General features: G+C 42.8%; 1 protein-coding gene across 2 annotated transcripts in view; it reads right to left on the reverse strand.

The window, feature by feature from the left end:
• PLCB1 (phospholipase C beta 1) overlaps positions 1-24,218 on the reverse strand; it is a 616,791-nt gene that overhangs the window by 122,462 nt on the left and 470,111 nt on the right. For both annotated transcript variants that reach the window (XM_004593350.2, XM_004593351.2), the window contains exons 11-12: positions 16,597-16,754; positions 4,484-4,566 (exon numbers count right to left, since the gene is read on the reverse strand). In XM_004593350.2, the coding sequence (XP_004593407.2) occupies positions 4,484-4,566; positions 16,597-16,754 (241 nt within the window). The remainder of the gene's footprint in view (positions 1-4,483; positions 4,567-16,596; positions 16,755-24,218) is intronic.

The following is a 24,218-nucleotide window of genomic DNA, read 5'->3' on the forward strand; positions in this document are numbered from 1 at the left end:
CCTGCTCCAGGAACAACATCCCGCTCTGCGAACCTCACCTAAGACAAACCCGTTTCCGCTGGACCAGCCCACACCCTAGACTTCATTGTGAGAGAATGCCTGTGTGAAACACTTTACTGCTTTTTACTCCAAGTGTGGGCCAGGAACAGGCAGCATGAGCATTTCCTGCAGCTTGTCAGAAGCGCACAGCCAGAGTCCCCAGGGAGACCAGGCCTCCTGATGACACTCCTGTGTGATGCTGGTGCTGAGCACGGGTCCTCCTGATGCTGAGGCATGGACAAGGTCAAATCGCCCTGACAGATTGCAATCAATCTGCAGGTTCTGATGTAGGAAACAATTCTTCCAAGGGTTGGAACTCGGCATCTCCAAGTTCTCTTTGAGTAGAGGTTTTGAGGGGAGGGGAGGGATGTACCCCAATGTCCTGCTTGCAGGCTCAGGTCCTAAGCAGGTGTGCCCCATCAAGCAGTCCCCAAAGCATGTTCCAAGAAGGATTTTGCTGGACCCGTAGGTCTCGACTCCACCAAAGAATAACTCAATGGTGGGGATTCAGGCAGATGGGACTATCTGCACTGAGTCCTGGGCTCCTGGCTTCAGGCTGCAAGGCCCCAGCCATGGCAGGCATTTGAGGAGTTTCCCAGCAGCTGGATGATCTCTGTGTCAACCTCTGTTCTTCAGTCTTTCAAGTAATTAGAGACGTTTGATCATGATAAAGACAGTCGGGGTTAGCATGACGGTGCAATGGTTTCAGCCGTCACCTGAGACACCAGCTTCCCATGTTAGAGCTCTGACTCGAGCCCTGGTTGCTCAACTTCTGTTCCAGCTGCCTGGTAACATGCCTAAGAAAGCACAGGAAAAAGGCCCAAGTCCTTGGGCCCCTGTTAACCATGCAGGCAGCAGCCATGGATAGACTACATGGAGTTGCAGACCTGGCCATTGTAGCTGCTATTTGGGGAGTGAATCAGTGGCTAGCAGATTTTTTTATCACCCTCACCTCCATCCGTTTTTAAAATAAATCACATGAATATTAAGTTAAACAGTCTCCCAAGCTGTTAATTTTGCCGAACTTTGTCTGCAGCTTCCTGATGGTGAGCGGACTTCCAATAAACCACAGTGTTAACAACCGCAATCTAATGCTTAAATAACCCTGGGCTCTCACTGCAATGAAAATGCTAACACAGGGTCTGTGGCAGGGCCTAAATGCTGCCACATTTCTAAAAAGCCATCCAGTGTTGCAGGTTCTGCTGGTCCAAAGATTAGACTTTGAAGAGGAAAGGCAGGTGTCGAACTTGAACTTGAGCAAAGGCATATGTTAACTTGAACTTTTCAAACCTGCCTCAAAAACAACCGATTTGGAGCCAGCACAAGAAGTAGGTGTCCAGAGAAAAAGCAAAATGAGCTCTTTGGTAATCAGCCTATTCATGTTCCCAGCAGCGCATGTGCCCACCTGACAAGGAACTACATTGCAGCAGAGGGCAGGCTGAATAGAAAGCGTCGGCAGAAAACAAAGCAACTTTAATTGTGGGTCAGAACTGCCAACATCAAAAGAATTCAAACTGCAGTTAGGAAAAGAAAAATCCCGAAGTGTTTAGAACAACAGCAGCAGCTCCTAAGGGGAAGAAATGAGCAGGAAAAAAAGTTTTACAAGACCTATCTGTAAGCTTGGGGCCACACAAGACAAATTTCAAATATATCAAAATATCCCTAAAATGCAGACCACAGACATCTGACGCAGAGGCCGGATTCAACAAATGGCAGTCCAGATGCCCCAAGTGGGAACTAGCCAACGTGCTGCCCACTGGATGAGAAATCTGTAACCCATGAAAGCAAGGGCCTTTGCTACAAATCTCACAGCCATCTGTAGCCAAAGGAAGGCTAGCGGTTATTCTACTTAAATTCAGTATAGAGTTCACCAAAAAGAATTAAGTGGAAAAGTAAAGTAAAGCAGGGCTTTAAAAGATATATTATTTTAAGTTCTGAATCTGACCATCTTGTAAATGTAGCGCACACAGGAGGAAACAAACCAAAACCAAAACCAAAACAAAAACAAGCCTTTTTTGCACCTGCCACTCCAGAAACATCTGTGTGAGCCAGATGTGGGCCGAGCAGAAGCCAGCAGACAGGAGCAACATCCTACTTTCCAACCTAAGTGGCAGGGGCTCCGACACTCTAGCCATTTTCCTTTGCTTCCCTGAGCACATCAGCAGGAGGCTGGGTGGGAAACAGGGCAGTTGGCGGGAGGGGGGTGGAGGGGGAGGGAGACTAGAACCAACGCTGTGACATGGGCTGCAAGCACCGCAAGGGGAGGCTTCATCCACTGTGCCATCGCGCCAGCCCTCTGCTGGTCGCTTTTGCATAAGAAGCAGGAGTTAATATGCAATCATGTTTCTGGCTCTCTGAATGAGTGTGTGTGAATGTAAAACAAACAAACAAAAACAAAACACCTGTGCCTGAGGTTGAGTCACAGAAAGGGAAACCTTAGCAGGCAGTTGCCCTGTAGTGCCCCCCGCCCCGGCTGTCTACACTCAGTGTCTAAGAGCTAATGATGCTTTTGTTCAGGTGTAGAGAATGGAGGTGTTTGTTGCGCCAGAATCTTGCAAGTGCACTAACTGGGTTTGCATCTTGTCTCTGTCACGCACAAGAGGTACAGCCTTGGGAAAGTTACCCAGTTAGTCACAAAGAGGTTGTGATGCGGTTTCATCAACTATAAGATAAGGATAATAATAAGAGGGGTCTTCAAGAAGGAAAAAACAAACATGCACAGATTTTTTTTTTTAATGCACAGAAGTGAACATAACTTTTAAGTACATGTCTCCATGAACTTTTAAAACACATCCTAGTTTCTTTTAGAGCCAAGTGAGTTTGTGGCAAAGTTAGGGCATAGGAAATACTTGGGCCACTGCCTGATACTGAAAGAAAAAGTGTGTTCCATAAATGGCAGCTGTGATAAGGCCTGAGGAGTGGTGGCCTTGCGTCCTTCTCAAGGTAGCTGGTGTCTTGGTGATGCGAAGCGGCGGCTGCGCTCTCCATTTTACTGAATTTAAATGGAAACACTTCTTCTAAAAATTAGGTTAGATGCCTTTTTTTGTTTGAAAAAGAAAGAAAGAAATTCTGCAGCCGGGAAACTAGACTGCCTTCCAGAAAAGCTGCACAGCTACCTTAAAGTCCACTTTCCAATAGATGGGTAGGGATGACAGAAGGCTCCCAAACACTCACTTGCACATTGGAGCTGTCCTCACCAGTGAGGTACCGACCCCAGCCACCGAGGAGGTGCTGTGTTCTTGTAGGAAGAGAAACAGCAAAGGATACAATCCAGTCTTCCCTCTTCAAATGACCCTCAGAAGTGTTAAGGACTGAGTGCCAAACAATTATGTCATTCATTGGACAAATGTTTCATAATGAAACAGAACTGGGAGCCAAGGAATGCAATATGGATCTCCCAAGGGCAAGGCAGAAATATTGGCAATTAAAAAAAAAAACCTTACTTTAAAATAAGATCTCTATCTGCATAGCTATTACCACGTGTCCGTTTAACTACTACTTAGGCGACTGATAGTGACCAAATCGTGCCTTAAGACTTAGTGAATTTTTCTGTAATGAATAAGCAGAAGCAAGTGTTGCAAATCGGCTGGGAAAGAGAACAGTGATGTGGCAAGGCTCCCAGCAACAAGAAAGGTTAAAGGCACCTGTGGGCCAAGTTAGGCCAGGTGCTGCCGGCTGGAAGTTGGAAAGCCTGGCCGAGACGAGAGAGAAGGCTCTTGAGCACTCAATCTTTCGATGCTGGTTCCAGGGACAAGCACTTTGGTTCCGCGAACTTTGACTCAAGACAGAAAATCTTGCATTTGGCAGCACTTGGAAATGAGCAGTACTTTCAACACAAATCTACATGGATTTGATGTGGGCGTGTCTCGTGCTGGTGCTTTGTGATACGCAAACAGAAACCAGTTAGTTTAAAAGTCCCTTTTCGTTGTGTAGCTCAGCCATAAGTGCTGCAATGTTGAAACTGGAAAGTATTCACAAATGTTAACAAACCAGGGGAGAACCATGGGGAAGGAAGCGGCAGCGGATTCTGTGTGAGCGCAAAGTGGCAGAACAGAGCACACACTTTTCCAGCCATTGGCCACGAGTTAGAGGGAGGGAACTGCCCGGGTTAAGGTGCTCAAACTGACTAGAAATGTGTCCCAGAAGGAGCTAAAGAAAGAGGGTTATGAAAATGACCTACTGCATTCATGGTCTGAATTAGAGACATACATTACAGAACACAATGCCACTGCATTATAAAAAGGATGAGGTTTAAAAAAAAAAACCAACATGGCATAAAAGAAGCTTCCAGAAGTCCAACAGATAATGCTAACAAGACTCAAAGGAAAAAGTTCCTGATGAAATTGAAGAATACAATGTCACATGTTCTTAAATCTGAGGAACGATTTTGAAATATGCCTCATTTTGGACAATAGACCCCTTCGTGAATGTCTTTGGTACTCACGAGTCCACGTGGTTCTCAAAGGACAGGAGAATGGGAAATGGGGACGTCTTAAATGCACATTCTGCAATTGCCTCTATCACTTCCTGCAAGAAAAAACAAAGAGATATTCAAGTTGCTGGGACTTGTCACGTGTACAGCTTTTTCCTTTGGGCTACATGCATTAATCTGCCTGTCTTTTTCACTCACGGAACGCAGTGGTGTGAAATGGTTAGCAAGGTGTGTGAAGGCTGCTGGCCTATAAAAGTTCTGCTCGTTGCTCTCCAAGACAAAAAGAAAGACGGCTGCAGGCTGGCAGTGTGATGCAGAGGTTACTGAGCCATCGCCTGTAACACCTGCAACCTGTAAGAACGCCTCTCTCAGTCCCAGCTGCTCCACTCCCAAGCGGCTTCTTGCCAATACGCCTCGGAGGAGAGTGGGATATGGCCTCTGTGCTTGGGCCCCTGCCCCCATGTGGGAGACCCAGATGAGGCTCCAGGCTCTTGGCTTTAACCTGCCCCAGGCCTGCTGTCGTAGCTGTCTGGGAAATGAACCTATGAATGAAAAATGTCTTTCTCCTCTCTCAATCCTCTAACTGTGCCTTTCTTAAAACAAACAAACAAAACTTGAAAAGGAAATAATAGGGCCTGGCATGGTAGCCTTGTGGTTAAATCCTGGCCTTGAACATGCCAGGATCCCATATAGGCACCATTTCATGTCTTAGCTGCTCTACTTCCTGTCCAGCTCCCTGCTTGTGGCCTGGGAAAGCAGTCCAGGACAGCCCAAAGGCCTGGGACCCTGCATCTACATGGGAGACCCGGAAGAAGCTCCTGGCTTTTGGCTTTGGATCAGTTCAGCTCCAGCTGTTGCAGCCGCCTGGGGAGTGGTCTTTCTCTCTGTCTCTCCTTCTCTCCGTAAATCTGCCTTTCCAACAAAAATGAATAAATAAATCTCAAAAATAACAAGAAAGAAGGAAGACTGGATGTTGGCGTAAAAGGAGTCAGAACCAAAGGAGAAGAGTTCTATTAATTGGTGAGTTTTACATAGGTATAATTTATTTATTTTATAATAAGTCACATTACAAAAATTTTGATCAGTAAGAGCAGGCAAAAATCTTCATTTTCTGAACTATAACATTTCTAATTGGGTTTTCATGTGTGTCTCTAAGTTGGGTATAATTTCATTGAGAAATAATTCACATATTGAAAGTGTACAGTTCATTGGTTATTGGTACATTCAGTGTTCAGTCAATGTAGCCATCATCCCAGTATACGTTAGGGCATTTTTATCACCTGTGCACCTGTTAGTAGTTACTTTCCATACTTATACACTCTCTCCCTCTTCATCCCTGGAAATCATTAATTTATCCATAGATTTGCTCACTGTAACCATTTTACATAAATGGAATTATGTACAATATTCATATGCGGTCTTTGTGTCTGGCATCTTTCAGCATGCTTTCAAACTTCATCGATGTTGTTACACGTATCAGTGACCGATTTGTCAATCTGTGATTTTTAAACACATGCTTATATTATATATCTCAATATATTTATGAAATTCTAGGAAAAGGAAGTTTTATAATGAACAATTCTCTTCTTGGGTGGATATGTTTTAAGAATTATCATTCCAATTATTCTGCAAACATCGTGTTTCTGTTATCTTGAATGCCTTTCTAAGAATTCGTTCCCGGGAGGGAAGTTATTGAATTAAAGAATGTGAACATTTTATAGTTTCTCATGTATATCAAAATTACTTTCCACTTTCCCCAGAATAATATGTGAAGTTCAGATATTCATGCATATTCACCAGCTTTGAGAAATTTTCAAAACATGTACTTACCCCTATGAAATTGCAATCTCATGTATTATTTAATCGTATCACTGTCAACAATACTGAGATTTCATATTTCCATGTGTTTTTTTAATTGCATTTATTTTTTAATATCCTCCTTTCAAGTAGGAGTTTCTGTTCCCCTTCTTTATGCCTAAGGTTAGTCCACTAGCTTTTTGACCTTCTTGAAAAAAAATACGTAACTTTCTTTATACCATACCATTAAGTGACCTCTCTTGACCCAGAATACAAATAATGCTTTCTAATTCTGTACTACACTTGCATAAATCCTCTATGAAGGGTTTAACTGCATGGAGCAAAAAGAACCAGTCTTGTTTTTTATTTTAAGAGAATTCTCAGAATGCCTTTAATACACAATCAATTTAACTTTTATGATAATTGAGCCCATCAAAAGTAAGTACACCATAAATAGCAGCGACAGCAAATTTTAGAATTCTTCATTTACTGAGCACAGATTTGGATCCCAACTGACTTATATATGCGAATCTTTCTTCTTAGACTGGCAAGCCGTATGTCTTTGGCAGAATCTCCTGATGCCCGAGTGAGTTGGGCCACGGAGTTTCGAGTGGGGCGGTAAGCCCCCCTGCAGGCACCGGAAGGGAGGCTTTCTCTGAGGAGCAAAAGGCTCCAGTTCACTGTGAGCATAGATTTCCAAGTCAACTAAGGAAAGGACGGTGTGTCTCCCTCCCCACTCACCTTAAAACTGCCTTAAAAGAGAGAGAGAGAGGGAGAGAGAAAGAGAGGAAAGAAGGAAGCTTTTCATGCACTGGACACATGTCTCATGCCAGAAACATTTCACAAAGAAGATATTACCTCACACTTTAAAGATTATACATTGCAAATGCTGAGATGTTAACAAAGTTCCCCCAAAGACACAGAAAGCAGAATCCACGATTAAAACCTACAAAGGTATATCAGACTCTGAAATCTACATTTTAACCATGCAGTAACCCCCACACTGCTAATTACTTCAGACAGCTGAAGGCAGCGTTTTCTGAAGAACAGACGATGGATGTCATGAAGGAAGTCGGGGTAAGTGTGGCATACGAAAAAAATACAGAAGGGTTAGATATTTGTTCATTTCTTAAATTTGGCCCTAGAGAATCAGATAAATGTCAAACCTATCACAGCTACTCTTAAGCTCCTGTCACAGCTTTCAGTGCATCAATAATCTTGACCAAATGTACCCAGTAGGCAACCATAACCCAGCTCTCCCAACGCTAGCTTCCTGATTCCAAACCATTGCAGTGAGTCCTCTGGTCTGTCCCACCATTGCCACACCACTCACCACGCAACCCTCTCTAACTGATGGTAACCCTGCTCTCCACTGACTGCACGGCTTGATGTAACTGGCAGGTTGCAGGTCAAGGTGACATGAGCTGCTGCTGAGCAGTTTTCAAGACCTGTCCTGTGGTTCTGCCACTTCCCTTTCCCTCCTGCCATGAGCCCAGTGAGATCCCAGATGCAGTGTGTTCATTCTATCTGGATTCCAAATGCCACGAATCAGTGAGCAGATAGCCTCTAAACCAAGTGGGGAAAACAAATGAAAAGAAAACCAAAAAACCATGACTGTAACTCACTGAGATTGAGGTTTCTTGTTATTGCAGCAAACCCTGGCAGACATGGGCGAACAGACCCTTGCAACTGCCTTCCTGGCTTCTAGGTTTGCTTCCTGTGTTTCATGCTGCAGCCAGACTAACTGTTCCTAATCAGGACTTGCTAGCTGCATTTTGTTATTATAGGCTTTTCATTGGCCATTCATTTTCGCAGTGAGATCCATGATCAGAATGTGTATGGCCTATTTGATCTGTCACCTCTCATCTCCAACTCTCACCCCCTGCTTCCTCCGTCCCTGCCGCGCCCTGCTGCAGTCCCTCCACCTTGCTGCCTTTCCCTGGATATCCCAGGCATCCTTTCATCTCCTTACTCTGCACCTTGTTCTTGAAGGTCAGGGTTACTTTTATCTGAATGGATGACTTCCTTCCCTCATGTGGAAAGGCGGAGTCTGTGCTCAGGCATCAACTTTCCAGAGGTCTACAACCACCTTCCTTTTTGAAAAATCCTACTTTTTGCCCTCTTTTCTTTCCTTGCTGATTCCTGCTGCTTTTAAGGGTCTGTGTCCACGTACCATATCTGCGTGTTTATTTTGACCTATTTTCACCCACCAGAGTATAAGGTGAGGGTAAGGATGTCAGTGCTCCGATGTTCACACAATATTTCGAAAAGATAGAAGAGAGTTGTGCGTTCTCTTACTTGTGTCCCCTTTTACTCTTCCATTGAGTAGTTCAGAGGTTAGCATGCTGTTTCCACCAAAGGCCATGAAAGAGCTTCAGCTTTGCTGACCATGTGATTTTCACAACAATCATTCAACTCGGCATTTGTAGCTTGTGATGGCTGACTCTGTGTGTCAACTTGACTGCACCCTGGGGTGCCCAGATATTTACTTAAATAGGATTCTGGACATCGTTTTAGGGGTGTTTCGGATGAGATCAATGGTTGAATCTGAAGATTGCATCCAGCAGGCTGTCTTCTCGAACATGGATGAATGGGTATCATACAATTCCCCGAGGGCCTCAACAGAGGCAAAAGTCAGAGTAAAGGAGAATTTGCTATCTCTGCTTGGCCACCTTTGAGCTGGGACAACTGGACAACACGAGCAAAGAAGCTCTGCCCTGAGTCGCATTCATCAACTTGTTTGTAACTTGGATTGGCTCTCCTGATTCTCAGATCTTCATGGAATTACACCATTGGGAATACTTAACATCAGGAGATCTTGGAATTGCTCAGTCTCTCTAGACACATAAACCAATTCTCTATAATCTCAAATCCTATTTCTTTTATACATATTACAGATGCAACATATATACACATGTGAGTACTTATACAGAAGTATATGTATACGTTCTTACATAGTATAATTTGTCATAATCTCTCTATATACATATACACACATATGTATATATTTCCACCTATCTATTCATCTAATTTTCTATTAGACAAATGCACTGTCCAAAGTAGGCACAGTATAATTAAGTGGATGTGGCTGTGTTTCAAGAAAACTTAATTCACAAAATCAGGTAGCAGTGTTAATGTAGCCTGTCAAAGAAATCTGGCTGACCACTGGACTAATCTGATCATTGATTTAAAGCTTTATTGTATGTAAAGGTAAATATAAGTTGATATTATAGAAATTTGAGCATTGATTTCTCACCCAATTGGTTAAAATTTCCAATCAATGTAATTTCTACATGTAAAAAAAAAGCCATTCAAATGTACACGCTTAGCAGCAGTGTGATTGGTTTCTGCTATGTTGTTGATGATGGTTGCCATCCCTCAGATATTTTCCAACTGTTTTACTGCTTTTAATAAGGCAAGCTGATTGGGAGTTGACCGTGTGGACATTTGGGCCAATGAAAGTCAGATCTAAAGGGAAGTGACACCCTTGCCCCATCTCCCTTAGGAAGTGGTGTTGGGCTTCAGGCCAAGGGACTGTCTCTATCTTTGGCAAATGACATTTGAGTGCTTCTCTGGACCTGCTTCTCAGACTTGCAGGGAATTCATGGCTTTCTATTTTCTAACCTCTCTGGCTACCTTCCTACAGCTGAGGGGTGGCCTGAGCTGCAGCTGGGTCTTTGGGGTTCCTAAAGCTTCTGTCTTACTTTTCCTATATCTTCCCCCTTTCTGTCTCTGGCTTTGTGCACTTTTCATCTTCTATGCTTGACTCAATTTATACGCAATGGAGTGTCACACCCTTCATGGCACCCATGTCTAGACCCCGTAACAAGAGCTGGGCCTGCCAATTTTCCATACAGTTTGGGTTCCTGGTGGCTTCCTAGGGGTGAAGTAAATGCCACCTAATGAGTACTGAGGGCATGCATGTTTCTGCCATGGCAGGTTTACAAAATGTCTTCTTTCAATCCCCCTCCCCTCGCACTGGCTACTAAGAACTCCTTGCCTATATAATGTCTCCCTCCCCATTCCATGTATAAAAGGAAAGCTTAAGTTGGGTTTTTGGTTTTGACTATAATGTCAACATCTAACATTATGGGATACTGACTGCATGGCCTGGACTGTCTTATTATCTGAGTATTAAGTAAATCTAATGGGCACTTACAAGAACTCTCAGTGCTAAGCGCTGGCATTATCTCCATTCTGTTGATAAGAAATGAAGTTTTTTCTGGTAACGGAACCTCCCCAGGTCAGGTCTGCCAGCCACAAGGAGGGAGATACCGGAATACTGGCAGTAATTCCAAGCACATTCCTCATCTACTGTAGCCTCATCCATGCCCTCAACTTCATCTTTTCTGTCCCTGTCTCCCCATCTCTGCTGAGAGAGGAGTTAGACTGGGTAGTAGGCAGTAAGGGTATTCTGGATCCCAAAGCCATCTTTTTTTTTTTTTTTTTTTTTCAAATATAAAGGGGTATTTTCTCCATCACATCTTGGATTTACCAGATCACCTCTCTCCTGAGACAAGTGCACATTTTAACAGATCTGGAACACACTTCCCAAGAGAAAAGGGCAACATTAGCATATCAATTCCTAACCTGAAGTATCACCCATTCTCTCCTGCCATTGTGGGGGGGGGCCTCAGGCTGGTCTCCTTATCAATGAAAAGGGACCAAGGATTGGCTGGTGACACCTTTCTGGGCCTTTTGTCCCAAGGCCAGGTACCATGGAAACCAGGAATTCTCCTCTGTTTATGGAGAAACATCTTTGAAGTAAACCTTTAAAAGGTGCTTTCCCCACCATTAATAAGGGTCTTTTTCCACTTTTCCTCCTGCCACTATGGCAGAGGTCTAGGGTTTTTTTCCACTTTTCTATCTAGCTAGGGTCCTTTCTATCTCAAAGCCCCCTCCTGTCACTAGGACGGGAGTTTCCTTTCTCAGCTTTTCTAATAAATCTTGCTTTAAAACTAAACTGCATCTGCATGAAAATTCTTCTTTCCTGCGAGACATGAATTGAGGATTCTGCCGTATTTGGGGTCAAAACCCCTACAACACTGCTATAACTTTAACTATCAGCTGAGGGAACTTTCTCAAGCCCTTAAACCAGAAAAAAATTTTACTAAATTTCAACTCCATTTTATTTGTGAGCAACTTGAAAATTCCAGACGTTTCATTGGGTATCCGTCTCCTTTGTGCCCTTGAAACACTTTATGTAGTATGATCATTCCGAAGAGAAAACTATTTAAAAGTTTACATTTTAATTCTTTCCTGAGTGCTATAATTAGTGGGTATTGGATGTGAAAACACAGTTCCGCTACATGACAGTTATCAAGCTCAAACCAGTATTCACAGCTTCCTAGTCCTGCATTCAATAATCTATCAATCAGAGGGTTCAATTACTAACCTCCAGTAGGAAAAATTGCCCTTGAAATCCTTCACTCTTGACAAAAAAAACCAGCAGGGTATATTTGGAGATCCATTTTATGTGTCCTAATGCAGCAGTAAAATTACATCCCAAATTATTATTATTTCTCTCAGGCAGTGGAGAATGGAGTCTTTTTTTCAGAAATGCTTGGTTTAACATCATGTTCACATTTAACACACTCGCATCATGTATTTTGTTGCATTACCCAGTTCTCCATCGTATTTATTGCAATTTAAAAGGCAACGACCCTGGAGGGGTGAGGCTATGATGTGGAAACCAAGGGGATGCTGTGGGGCCCTGGAAAATGACAAACAAATGGCCAATTGCTATAGTGTGGCCATCAGAACAGCTAAGGAATGTGGAACAGAAACATAACAGCAGACGCATGGGGTTCATAACAAATCAAGCCGGACAGTAACAAAGAAAGCCCTCCATAAGGAGACTGAATTACGGCATGTCCTCTTTCCAGAATATAACCTTTTATTTGTCTAACGTGAAACTTGGCTGACCCAGCTAATAAATAAGGTGGCAAATGTCAACAGGAATGCTTCGTTTGGGAGGATATAAGGCAGTGTTTTCTGGACCATATTCACTGAAAGCAGATAAACTGCATGACAGGAAAAGGATGAACTTTCAAATCAATTTATTGTGCTACTGTCACATACTCTAGGTTGTAGCTATAGAGTGTAGACCAATACTGTCAAAATTAGGCCCACTTGGAAGGGTCAGCCCAAACTGACCCACTCTCAGAGAATCTTCTCAGTGCCTACCAATACAAGTGCATGGAATCTCACATGCAAAACAGAGAGACAAAATTCACTTAGGAGCAAAGACCTAAATGATTGACAATGAAGTGCGGTGGTTTGAATATTCCCTTGAAACTCTCCTGGAAGCTAATCATCCCTTTGAGTTATTCGAAAGTATTTGGTTAAGGTGTTTGAAGGTGGTACCTTTGAGTATGACTCAGTTAAATAAGACCCTAAAAGGGAAGCCCTAATCCGATGCAACTGTGGCTTTCTAAGAAGTTCAGAATAAGTGGTTCAGTCTTCCAACATGTGGTATTGGGTAATATACTGGAGCCTGGTGGGATCACTATGAACCGGAAGGACCTTGTCAGATGTACCACCTGATCTATAACTTCACTACCTTTATAGAACTGTGAGTCGAAAAAACCAAAAAACTCTTTCCCCATAAATTACCCAGCTCATAGTACTCAGTAACAGCAGAATGAAACAGGCTGGGACTTAGAGGCACTATTATGTTTATTCTGTCTATTTGCTTTGAGATGGGAAAACTCAGAAATCATTTTTCCCTTGTTTCATCTTTGTCTAAAAGTTATTTCTTCAAAGGAAAAAGAAAAAAAATTTTGAACAGCTCCTGTAGGCAGGTTTTATTGAAATGGATGGGAGGAGCAGGGAACAAAACAAAGAGTCCATTTTCTTGTGAAGCTTCCATGCTAATGGAAACAGACACAACAGGGGTGCAGCATTGAGGCTCAGCTGCTAAGGCTGCTGCCTTGTATGCCAGCATGGCACAGGGGTTCAGGTTCCTGCTGCTCCACTTCCAATTCAGTTCCCTACTAACAACCTGGGGAAAAGCAGTGTAAGATGACCCAAGCGTTTACAGGGAAGCTCCTGTAACTTCAGTGTGGTGTGAGTGCAGTCTGGGTGAGCCCCGGTGGTTGTGGCCATTTGGAGAGTAAAACCATTTGGGGAGGTCTTTTTCTCTCTCTCTCTCACTCACTCTTTCAAAATAAATTAATATATATTTTTAAAAACAAACACCATAAGCAGAGAATCTGATAAACAAATCATGGTATCCCATAGAACGTACATGTATACATGTTACTTGAAAGCTTTAAAAATTTGTAAAAAAGTGTACATTTAAGAAGAAACAGTCTCCGAGTTCCTATGCAGGTAGCATTTAGTGGTGGAAGCTTTGGGAGATGATTAGGACTAGATGAGGTTGGGAAGCTGTCCCCTGACTTATGTCTTACCCGTCTCATGGTAGGCTAGGTCCCAGGACAGAGAGCCCCTCTCGCTGTATAACTGCTCCAACGCGGGCTGGCATTTCTACTGCACAAACCCATTCCTGCACACTACCACCCAATCCACAAATCCTACTCAGGGACATGAGCAGCTGGCTCTCTCTGTACCCACCCTACTCCCCTCTCCACCTGGCATCCAGCAGGCACAAAAGGGAAGCATCAACCTGAGTTAGATTTAGGCTGGATTTCTGGATTCTGAGATGTTCAATGAGCCAGTCAGTGATTCTGAGCTAAAAGATGTGACTTGAAGAGCCACTTGTACAGTCAAGTACACAAGGAGAATCACTCCACACAGACTCGATGGCAGAGTCCAAGCAGAAAATAAATATGCCTTCAAACGTGCTGCTTGTTTATTCTCCCCCAAGGAACTCCGGGGGGGTTTCAGATGTGCAGAAAATGGAATTGCTCCTGGCTCTGAGGACTCTGAGTGGGGGCCTGAAGGCGGGGGGCAGGTCCTCTTGGTGGGGAGCCTAGGGCAAGGCCTTCCCTGTCTCTGCTTCTCTATGATCATCTCCACCTATCAGCAGAGAGATAAGATCAAGCCGCACAGTCCCCAGGCCAGGTTCACCAGTCTCCACCATGTCTTAAAGAACTCAATTATGATAGGCTGGAATCTTATGTAAGAAGAGAAGGACACCCACCAGTGGAAGCTGGTGGCAGAGGTGGAGGGGGCTATGCAAATGAGGCATACAAACCCAAACTAAAACAGAAAAGTCATTGATTTTTCTATTTAAGAAAAATGTCAACCTTCAGAATAGTCAATTTTAAAAGCAGACATATCATTTAAAGATATGGGTCAGAATTAAGTCTAGCACTTTCAAAATTTTATAGAAAGTAGTAAAGGATACCATTTTTCTCTAATAATAATTGTATCACAGCCCAAGTTTAAGAAACCACAAAGTCAGGCCCGGAATGAAGGCTCAACTGATTCTCCTATTGCAAGCATGGGATCCCACACAGACGCCAGTTGGTGTCCCGGTTGCTCCACTTACCAACCAGCTCCTTTGCTATGGCTTGCCTGGGAAAGAACAGAGCATGGCTCAAAGCCCTGGGACCCTGCATCTACATGGAAAACTCAGCAGTAGCTTCTGGCTCCTGTCTTTGGATCAGCACAGCTCTGCCAGTTGTGGCTATTTGGGGAGTGAACCAGTAGGTGGAAGATCTTTCTCTCAGTCTAATTCTCTCTATAAATATGCCTTTTCAATAAAATGATTTTTTTTTTTTTAAAGAAATCATGAAGTCCAATCTCCCGGATGCAATACAGAAAACATATCTGACAGTGTGAGTGACGCCATTTCTGGACACATTCTCCTTTTTGTTGTGTATAGTAGCTTTGATCAGAAAGCCCCATTTGTCTAACCTGAAACTTGGCTGTCTCTTCAAAATCTTGATTCACTTTTGCTGCTCTCTCAAGTAATAGCCATTTATTCTTTCATATCTCAAGAGCTCCAGGGCAAAATGCTGGGGTTTGGAATAATTTTGCTCCCCAAGCTACTTCTGAAATACATCAATCTTCTGAAAATACCAAACCAGTTTTTATCCATTCGTTTCAGTCATCTACTGAGCTTTCCTCAATTCAGAAAAAAAAAAAATTTGGCAAGAGTCTTGTTGCCTTCTGTATTTAAAGCTTTGCTACCCATCTTGTTGATGTTAACATGGACACATCTGGTGTTCTGGCTTCTCAGAACTCTTTCCATTGTAACTTTAGCTACACAGATAATTGAGCTCTGTTTCTTTGGTTTGCTTAGACAAGAGTTCATGACCCAGAGCCAGTTCCGCTCTGAGACTCAGGTAACCTAGGTTACAGGGTTCCTGGAATGGGTCCTAACTCACCCCTTCCAAAGAGGTGAGAAGTCCACACATGCCCCCTTCCAGATAACTCTGCAAGTATCTGAGACCCCAACTTTGCCCCGCTGATGACTCCAATTCCCTGGGATGACTCTATATAGCAGATACGGACATAAGTTGGAAATTCGGGCTTTGCTGTCCATATACATGATGTGAGAACTTTGTGGAATAGTCTCAATATTGGAAAGTGTAGAAAGACTAAACACTTTCCATTCCTAGCTAATGAGAATGACTGAAGAATTTACAAGTGCTTTCAACGAACTAACTGAAATACTCCTGTTTCCTAGGAGGACAGAATTCCAATTCCTATTACGGGTGTGTTCACAGGGATCTTAGAGTAACGGGTATCAGTATGCCCAAAGCTGGCATAACAGAATAGAATTTTACATAATAATTAACTAGCAGCAGGTAATATCATCAACAATATGAAGTCAGAGGAGCAAGACACAAGGTAATGCCTACTATGGTCTGAGTTAATTTATAGCAAGTTAACGAAGTAGTGAAGCGCGCTGTTTAAAGCTGTACTTGCACAACTCTGAAAAGCAGTGAGTGTTAGTTACTGCAGTAGGATGCTGGTCACCTCTGGAGACAGCCCTTGGTCATTCTGATGGAAACGGGTGTACGGCAGTGCTTCCAGGCACCAGTGTGCTTCTGTGACTTGAGTTAGGCAGTACAGTTAATTGGTGTACACTTTATACTCATTAGCTAAAGCATACAAATAGTTCGCATATTATATTATGTATTTTCGATTGCAATAGTAAGTGTAAGAAAATAAGAACGCTAAACAAGACAAGATAAACAAGGTGATATACATTGTTTGGTAAGACATTTTCCATAGAATTTGGTTAGGATGAAGTAATTCACATAATGGCAAGTACCCACTGATACTATGATGAATTGTGGTGTCTGCAACTGCCAAGATGAGTAACCACCTCTGAACTTAATTCCAATTACATGAACCTAAGACCCCAAAGAGGTCAGATCTCCATCTCCCCCAGGAGCATTCGTGCACTCTACCTTGAAGGAGATTTCAGTTGTCATGGTGAACCCGTGAGTGATGACCGGTTCCTCTTCTGCCGTCCGTCCCTTCCAGCAGTCCAGCTCCACACAGCGACAGCCCGACAGCAGCACTTGGCGATACATCTCCACGGAGGAGTTTCCAGCCAGCTGGCCAGCTACAAGACACCAACAAAACAAACCCTAGAGTTCCGCAGAGCAAGAAGGACAGTGATAGCATTCAAGAAGGGTTCACCAACTACAGGAGAACAAGGAGCTCAGCGTGTGCTTCAGACTACCAGAAAGTGGTGGTAAATCCCACATGGAGCTGTGGCTCCCTTGCACTGGGTTGTAGGAGGGAGAAGGACATTCAAACAGCAATTACAGCATAGGTTTACTGATTGTTGAACATGTGCCCTTATGGATCTGTAGATTTATGTGTATTAAATACGCAATCTTTGGCCGTGGTGCGATGGCTCAGTGGCTAGATCCTTGCCTTGTAAGGATCCTGCCACACTAGAATGGGTATCAGTTCATATCCCAGCTGCTCCACTTCCCATCTAGCTCTCCTTATGGTCTAGGAAAGCAGTTGAGAATGGCCCGAAGCCTTGGGACCTTGTAGCCATGTGGGAGACCCAGAAGGAGTTCCTGGATCCTGGCTTTGTATGGACTCAGCTCCAGCTGTTATGGCCACTTAGAGAGTGAATCAGTGGATGAAAGATCTTTCTCTCTGTCTCTCCTCTTTGTAAATGTGCCTTTCCAATAAAAATAAGTAAAACTTTTAAATATATATTTAATCTTCACAAGACTATCTGGTAAAACCAATTTTTGACACTTATTCCAGATAGCGAAAATGGTACAAAGTAGTCCCCAATTTCCAAAACCAACAAGTAGCAGATCCAGGATTCTGTTCCTGGAGTAGATGATTTTTACTGTCGTTATGATGACTTTGCTTCCCAAATGATCCACAGATTCAAGGTTAGACATATAGGTTAGTGGGATTAGAATTAAGCATTCAAGAAATAAATAAAAAAATCCTCAATTTAGGGTCCATGATTTCAGTGGGGTTGCCAAGCTAATTCAACACAGGAAAAATTGTATTTTCATTGAATATTCTGGGAAAATTGGACAGTCACATGCAAAAGAATGATGTCAGATCACTGTTCGCATCACATAAAAAAACTAACTCAAAATGGACAGTGTTCCTAAATGTTCAAGATGAAACTACAGAACTCTTAGGAGAAAACACAGGAATATATTCATGGGACAGTAATTAGGGCACAGTTTGACAGATATGACACAAAAAGCGCAGGCAGCAAAAGACAAACTAGATAAGATCTACATTTTTGGTGAATGGGTTTGAGATACCCTACTGAAGTGCTGGGAGTTGTGTCAAAACACCTAAGAGAGGTATGAGGGCAGAAAAACACGGAGCGTGGAAACCAAACTACTCCGATTTCCCTGAAGGAGTGAATGGCAGCCACTAATTTCTCAATATTTTGACGAGTACAATAAACAAACAAACAAAATTTTAAAATAAACACAGCATCAACAGCACACACATTAAAATCCTTGGTTTTCCACATTAAGATTTTCTTGGATTTATACTCTAAAAGCCTCCATCATTTTTGCTGGTCAATTACAAGATGACACACGGATGGAAATTGTCAAGATGACACACAGGCCAAAGGAAGTGGGTTTAAGCTTCCAGGCTTAGTTTTATTTTTTTATGCATGTCACAGCACTCCATCAGCATAACAAAAGAATGACCTTCTTGAGTTCTAAAAAGCCTCAGTTGGTGCACTGGGTTGGCTGATTAAGCCCCTTTGCATAATCACTTTGGTCTCCTGGAAAAAGAGGGTGTCTTTTTTAAACACACAAATGCGTTGGCAAAAGCAGAAATGCTGGCACAACTACCGCAGAAGTTTGTGGTGCTAGACTATCAATTTTCCATTTATAATCTCCTCCAAGTTGACTATCATGCCAAGGATTTACAAAGGTCTTTGATGTAAAAAGTTCTAGGGGACAGTCTACAGAAGAAAACATAAGCAGTAGTATCTTACTCCTAAACTGAAGGGACAGCTATGCTAGTTAAAGGTAGTATAGAATTCAAATATTTTTCAGGTTAACTCAATAGAATTGTTTGCCATCCAACAACTTCACTGGTGCCATGGAGTAGATATTTTTGCATGTATATATTTTAGATAATCTTCTATATCCAACACTATCCTACGGTGGGTGGTCACTGAGTCTATTTTATTCATACTTCCTGAGTGTTGCTTTCATGGCCATGCTGCCAGAGATTTAAAAGTTAGATCAGATTCTACAGTGTAGCAAAGTACATAGTTATCTGATTGGTCGGATGTCTCTCATGAGATATTTTCTAGAGGTATTTGTTTTTTTACTGCTTACAATCATTATTTGTCACTCAAAGAACAATGAGAGGACATTTGCTTTACCTCTGAAGTATAGAAAAATTAATGTTCTAAAGATTTATTTATTTATTTGAAAGGCAGGGAAAGAGAGAGAGGGGAAGAGACAGAAAGACGAAGAAAGAATGAGAGACAGAGAGCGGGTGCTGGTTCACTTTCAAAATGGCCATAGGGGGTGGGATAGGACCAGGCCATAGCTAGGAGCTAGGAACTGCAGATACGATCTTGTCACATGGGGACAGGAACGTGAGTACATGGACCAACATCCACTGCCTCGCAGGAGCGTATGCAGGGTGCTGCATGGGAAGTGGAGCAGCTGTGACTCAACTTTGTACTCTCACATAGGATACGTATATGGAATCATATTGCCTGCTCCCAGTTAATACTGTAGAAAACATTTTCAGAATGGAGTAGCACTTGTGAGCTCTAAAAGAACTCAAATAGAACCAAACAATGAGTATGTTTGTGTTTATAACCCAACTCCTAAAACCTACAGAATTCCTCTACAATAACATTGTTGTTCATTCATAAAAGCAATATTTTACTAATAAGACCTTAGAGAAAGGTGACTTTGAAAAAAATCCTTATTTATTCACATTTTTCCTATTCCTAGGAATGCACATTAAGTTCTGAGTATGTTTTTACTTCATGTATGAAGATTTTTCAAACATGTATATTAATTTTCTTCATTCTTCTCTCCTTTTCTCAAAGCTGGTTTATTTCTTTCTCTTCCCTACAGTTTCAACCTCTCTAGTACTGTATTTCTCTTTGGTCGGAGCCAATAAACCTAAGCTTCTGGGGCTAGGGCAATGCCAGGTGTCAGAATCTGTGATTTGTCATGGCACTTCCAACTCTTGGCATCCCCTCTGCTGGCTGTGAACACATTCCAAGCCCTTGAGGGAGCTTCGGAGTGGAAGCTCACTTGCCGGTCAGTTCTTACCATTACTACAGCGTAGCTTCTTGCAATGACCCCAGGCATCAACAGATGGAAGAGCCCAGAAAACTGAAAATAACACTCCTCTTATCAAACCTCAACATCTAGCAAACACTTCCAGTTTATCATTATTTCTTGTCCTCCCTGCAACCCCCGAGGGTGGGAAGGTTCTAGAATATGATGCAGTGGACTTCTTGCAGACACACCGCCTCCTTCAGTCAATGAGAAGGGAATTGGTTCCCTTACTTTCCATTCTGTGACAGTCATTTGGGGTGTACGATTCTCAAACGTGAGGATACCACCCAAACTACAGGGAAGGTGTGGGCTCACTTGAACGTCTTCGAAGGCAGCAGTTCAGTGGATTTGAATTTCCAGTCTCTGCTGCTGCCCCAGAGAGGCTACTGTGCTGTCTGAAACACCGAATCAACTGTCCTGTGATAGCTTAGGTACAAAAGTGTCCAGTGAGAGCCCAAAGCCATTCCTAGCCTTGGGGAAACAACTTGAAGCATATACCTAATTATGGGGGGTTTCCTCACCAGTGTCTGTACACCTTACCAAAGACAGTCTTTATGGCAGGCAAGTACAGGTAATGGGATAGAAAGCAGAATTTTGTTTTTTATATCCTCATCATTTAGCTGGGGAGATGAGTATAAGTAAGGGACAAAGTCCTTATTGTTAGTGTTAGTGTACTGTTTTCTGTCTGAGTGGCAGAAACCAAACAACGTGGATCATTAACACTATCTTCCAGGGGAAACACCTGCAGGACGCGGCAATGAGGAGTAGAGTTGGACATAACTCAAACAATATAACAGATCATGTGTGCATCTGAAGGGTCTTAGCCACTGTGCTCCTGGGGCTGCCATTGTGGCGAATCGGGCTAATTCTTTGCCTACTAGCACCAGTATCTCAATGGGTGCTGGCTTATGTCCCAGCTGCCCCATTTCTTTCTTATAACTTATTTTAGAGACTTTTTTTTTTAAATTGGCAAGTCAGATTTACAGAAAGAAGGAGATACAGAGAGAAAGATCTTCCACCTGCTGTTTCATTCCCTCAAGTGGCTGTAATAACTGGAGATGAGCTGACCGGAAGCCAGGTGCTTCTTCCAGGTCTCCTGCATGACAGCAGCGTCCCAAGGCTTTGGGCCATCCTCAACTGCTTTCCCAGGCCACAAGCAGGGAGCTAGAAGGGAAATGGAATAGCCAGGACAGGAATCGGGGCCCAAATGGGATCCCAGTGCATGTAAGCCAAGGACTTTAGCCACTTGGCTACCGTGCTGAGCCCCTAGCTGCCCCATTTCATATTCAGCTTTCTGCTTACGGCCTGGGAAAACAGCAGAGGATAGCCCAAGTCTTTGGGCTCCTGCGCCTATGCGGGAGACTGGGAAGAAGCTGTTGGCTCTCAGGTTTGGATAAGCTCAGTTCTTGTCATTGTGGCCACTTGGAGAGTGAACCAGCAGATAGAAGACCCTCCTCTCTCTGTCTTTCCTTCTCTCTCTCTGTAAAATCTGCCTTTCAAATAAAAATAATTTTTTTAGATAGCCTGATACATGAGTGCCTTTTTTCTAAGCTGAATAAAGACATTCCTATGCTTGGATATCACCACATTGCCTGACTGTATCCAGAGGAATCAGGTTCCAAACAATCTGGAACAAGAGAGTTTCTGAAGAGTGGCAGAGTACATTGAAATGACTGTACACTGCTCATTCCAGGGCTATTTTCTTGAGTCACAGGGTGGATTCATCAAGGCAAAACAATGAATTAAAACACGGTTACTGCTGGGTGTACCGTAAGACCATCCAGGACTCTAACAAATGACCACTGTAATTAAAAGCTAGTTCTATATGTGTATTTTTCTCAATGGTTCAATTTATATTCCCTCCCTGCCCCCGCAGGGCATCCTTAGTATTCAACAAAGGGGCATTCATGAGTTCAAGACCAGGCATAATACTACTAATGCACTGCTAAAATGATTGGTGTTTGGGCCCTAGCGGCTAAAGTCCTCGCCTTCAACGCCCCGGGATCCCATATGGGCACCGGTTTTAATCCCGGCAGCTCCACTTCCCATCTAGCTCCCTGCTTGTGGCCTGGGAAAACAGTTGAGGACGGCCCAAAGCCTTGGGACTCTGCATCCATGTGGGAGACCTGGAAGAAGTTCCTGGCTCTGGATCGGCACAGCACCAGCTGTTGTGCGCACTTGGGGAGTGAAACATCCGATGGAAGATCTTTCTCTCTGTCTCTCCTCCTCTCTGTATATCTGACTTTTCAATAAAAGTAAAGTAAATTTTAAAAAATTAAAATGATTGGTGTTTAATACTGTATATTTAATTTTAATAACACCTGCTAATGTTCAAACATTCTACATACTGAAATCCTCCTGCTTTGGACCAATATTTCTCAGAAGCACAAGTTCTTATAATGCCCAGGCAAAAAGGAGGGCATTGATAAGCGAAAAGTAAGGTTGGTCTTCTCCTTAACAATTCAATCTCTGATCCTTGGTTCCCACATTCAAATACACTCCAGTCAGGTGTGCACCTGCTGCAGGAGCCAACATGCTGCTGTGATGCTCAGGTCCCATCTTGGAGGGTCTGCAGCTGAGTATGTGCACCGCTTCTGATTCTTGTTCCTGCATGAAGTGCATCTGGGAGACAGTGGTGATATGCCCCCTCATAGAGGACTTGGGTTGAACTTCAGGTTCCTGGTTAAAACTTGGTCCTGCTGGAGCCTCAGGGGGAGTGTGAGGAGCAAACAAGTGGATCCAAGATCTTTGTGTGTCTTATCTATCTGGTTTGCAAAGAAATAAGATAACTTTCAAAATTATAAAATATTCTACTAGAGCAGGGGCTGATTTTAGTTTGTAGCCACCGTTGCTTAAAATCAGTGGAATAGGAAACTTTTCCTTTTTTTTCATGAATACTTCCTATATGAAATCAAATGTCTATAGGAAAATTTCTACTTTTCAGGAAATTGGTAAAAAATTGAGCATATTTTCAAGGTATTGATTTTATCTGAAAAATGTTTAAGGATTTATTTTTATTTGGAAGAGAGTTACATAGAAGGAGAGAGAGAGAGAGAGAGAGACAGAGAGACAGAGAGAGAGAGAGAAATCTTCCGTCTGCTGGGTCATGCCCCAAATGGCTGTAATGGCCAGAAGTAGGCTAGCCTGAAGCCAGGAACTAGGAGCTTCTCCCGAGGCTCCCACATGGGTACAGGGTCCCATGGACTTGGTTCATCCTTGACTACAGAGCTGAGAGATGGATCAGAAGTGGAGTCTCCTGGGGACACAAATCCGTACCCGTATGGGATGTTGGTGCCATAAGCAGAGTTTTATCCTGCTATACAACAGTGATGGACCATACGTATTAATTTTAAAATTTAATTTTGTTCTATGGTTTTTATTATAGAAAAATGATATTCTTCATTGATTTTGAGAAGTTTGCAAATGCATATCATAAATGTTTAAATTTATCCAAAGACCGCTGAGAAATGTTTCATAGTATTTTTATTTGTAATTAAACTAATGATAGTACTAATAACGTATGCAATAAAGCCAAAATTGATCTCTAGGTCTAAGGAGGATTCTATGCTAACCTCCTCACATTGAAACAAGTGTGACACAGACGAAGCCACGTTTTCTCCCTCACCTGTTAGAGGGAAGGAGGTTATGTAGTGATGCTGAGATAGCACTGGCAAGAAGTAAAGGTGCTACTAAGCACCGGAGCTATGGACCAGCACGGTAACGCCACCACTTGCTACTTCAGCATCCCATACTGGAGTGCTAGATTGAATCCTGGCTGCTCTAGCTTCCTGGTAGCACTTCTGGAAAGGCAATAGAAGGTGCCTCCAGTATTTGTGCCCTGCCACACACGTGGGTGACTCAGGTAGAGTTTCTGGTTTTTAGCTTTGGCTTGGTCCAGCCCTGGTTATTGCAACCATTTGGGGAGTAAACCAATAGATGGAAGACATTTTTCAAATAATATGAAAATTAATACATATTTTTAAAAGGAAAAAAAAACTTGAGTAGTTTTCGGTTTGCATTAATGCATTTATGTTGACCAATTTTCTTAAAATTATTGTACTGTCAGGAAAGCAAATGAGTAATTATGTATAAATTGTCAGGTATCTGGATTGCTAAGAAGCACAGCTACAGAATTAGGAAGTTAAATCAGAAGACAGTGATGGAAATATCTGTGAAAACTCATGATTTTACTAAGAAAAAATAAGAATATTTGCTTTTTCTTGTCCATTGGAATAGTTGAGAAATAACATGCAGGGGCAAGA

Source organism: Ochotona princeps, chromosome 22 (assembly GCF_030435755.1).
Source record: "Ochotona princeps isolate mOchPri1 chromosome 22, mOchPri1.hap1, whole genome shotgun sequence".
Taxonomy (NCBI): domain Eukaryota; kingdom Metazoa; phylum Chordata; class Mammalia; order Lagomorpha; family Ochotonidae; genus Ochotona; species Ochotona princeps.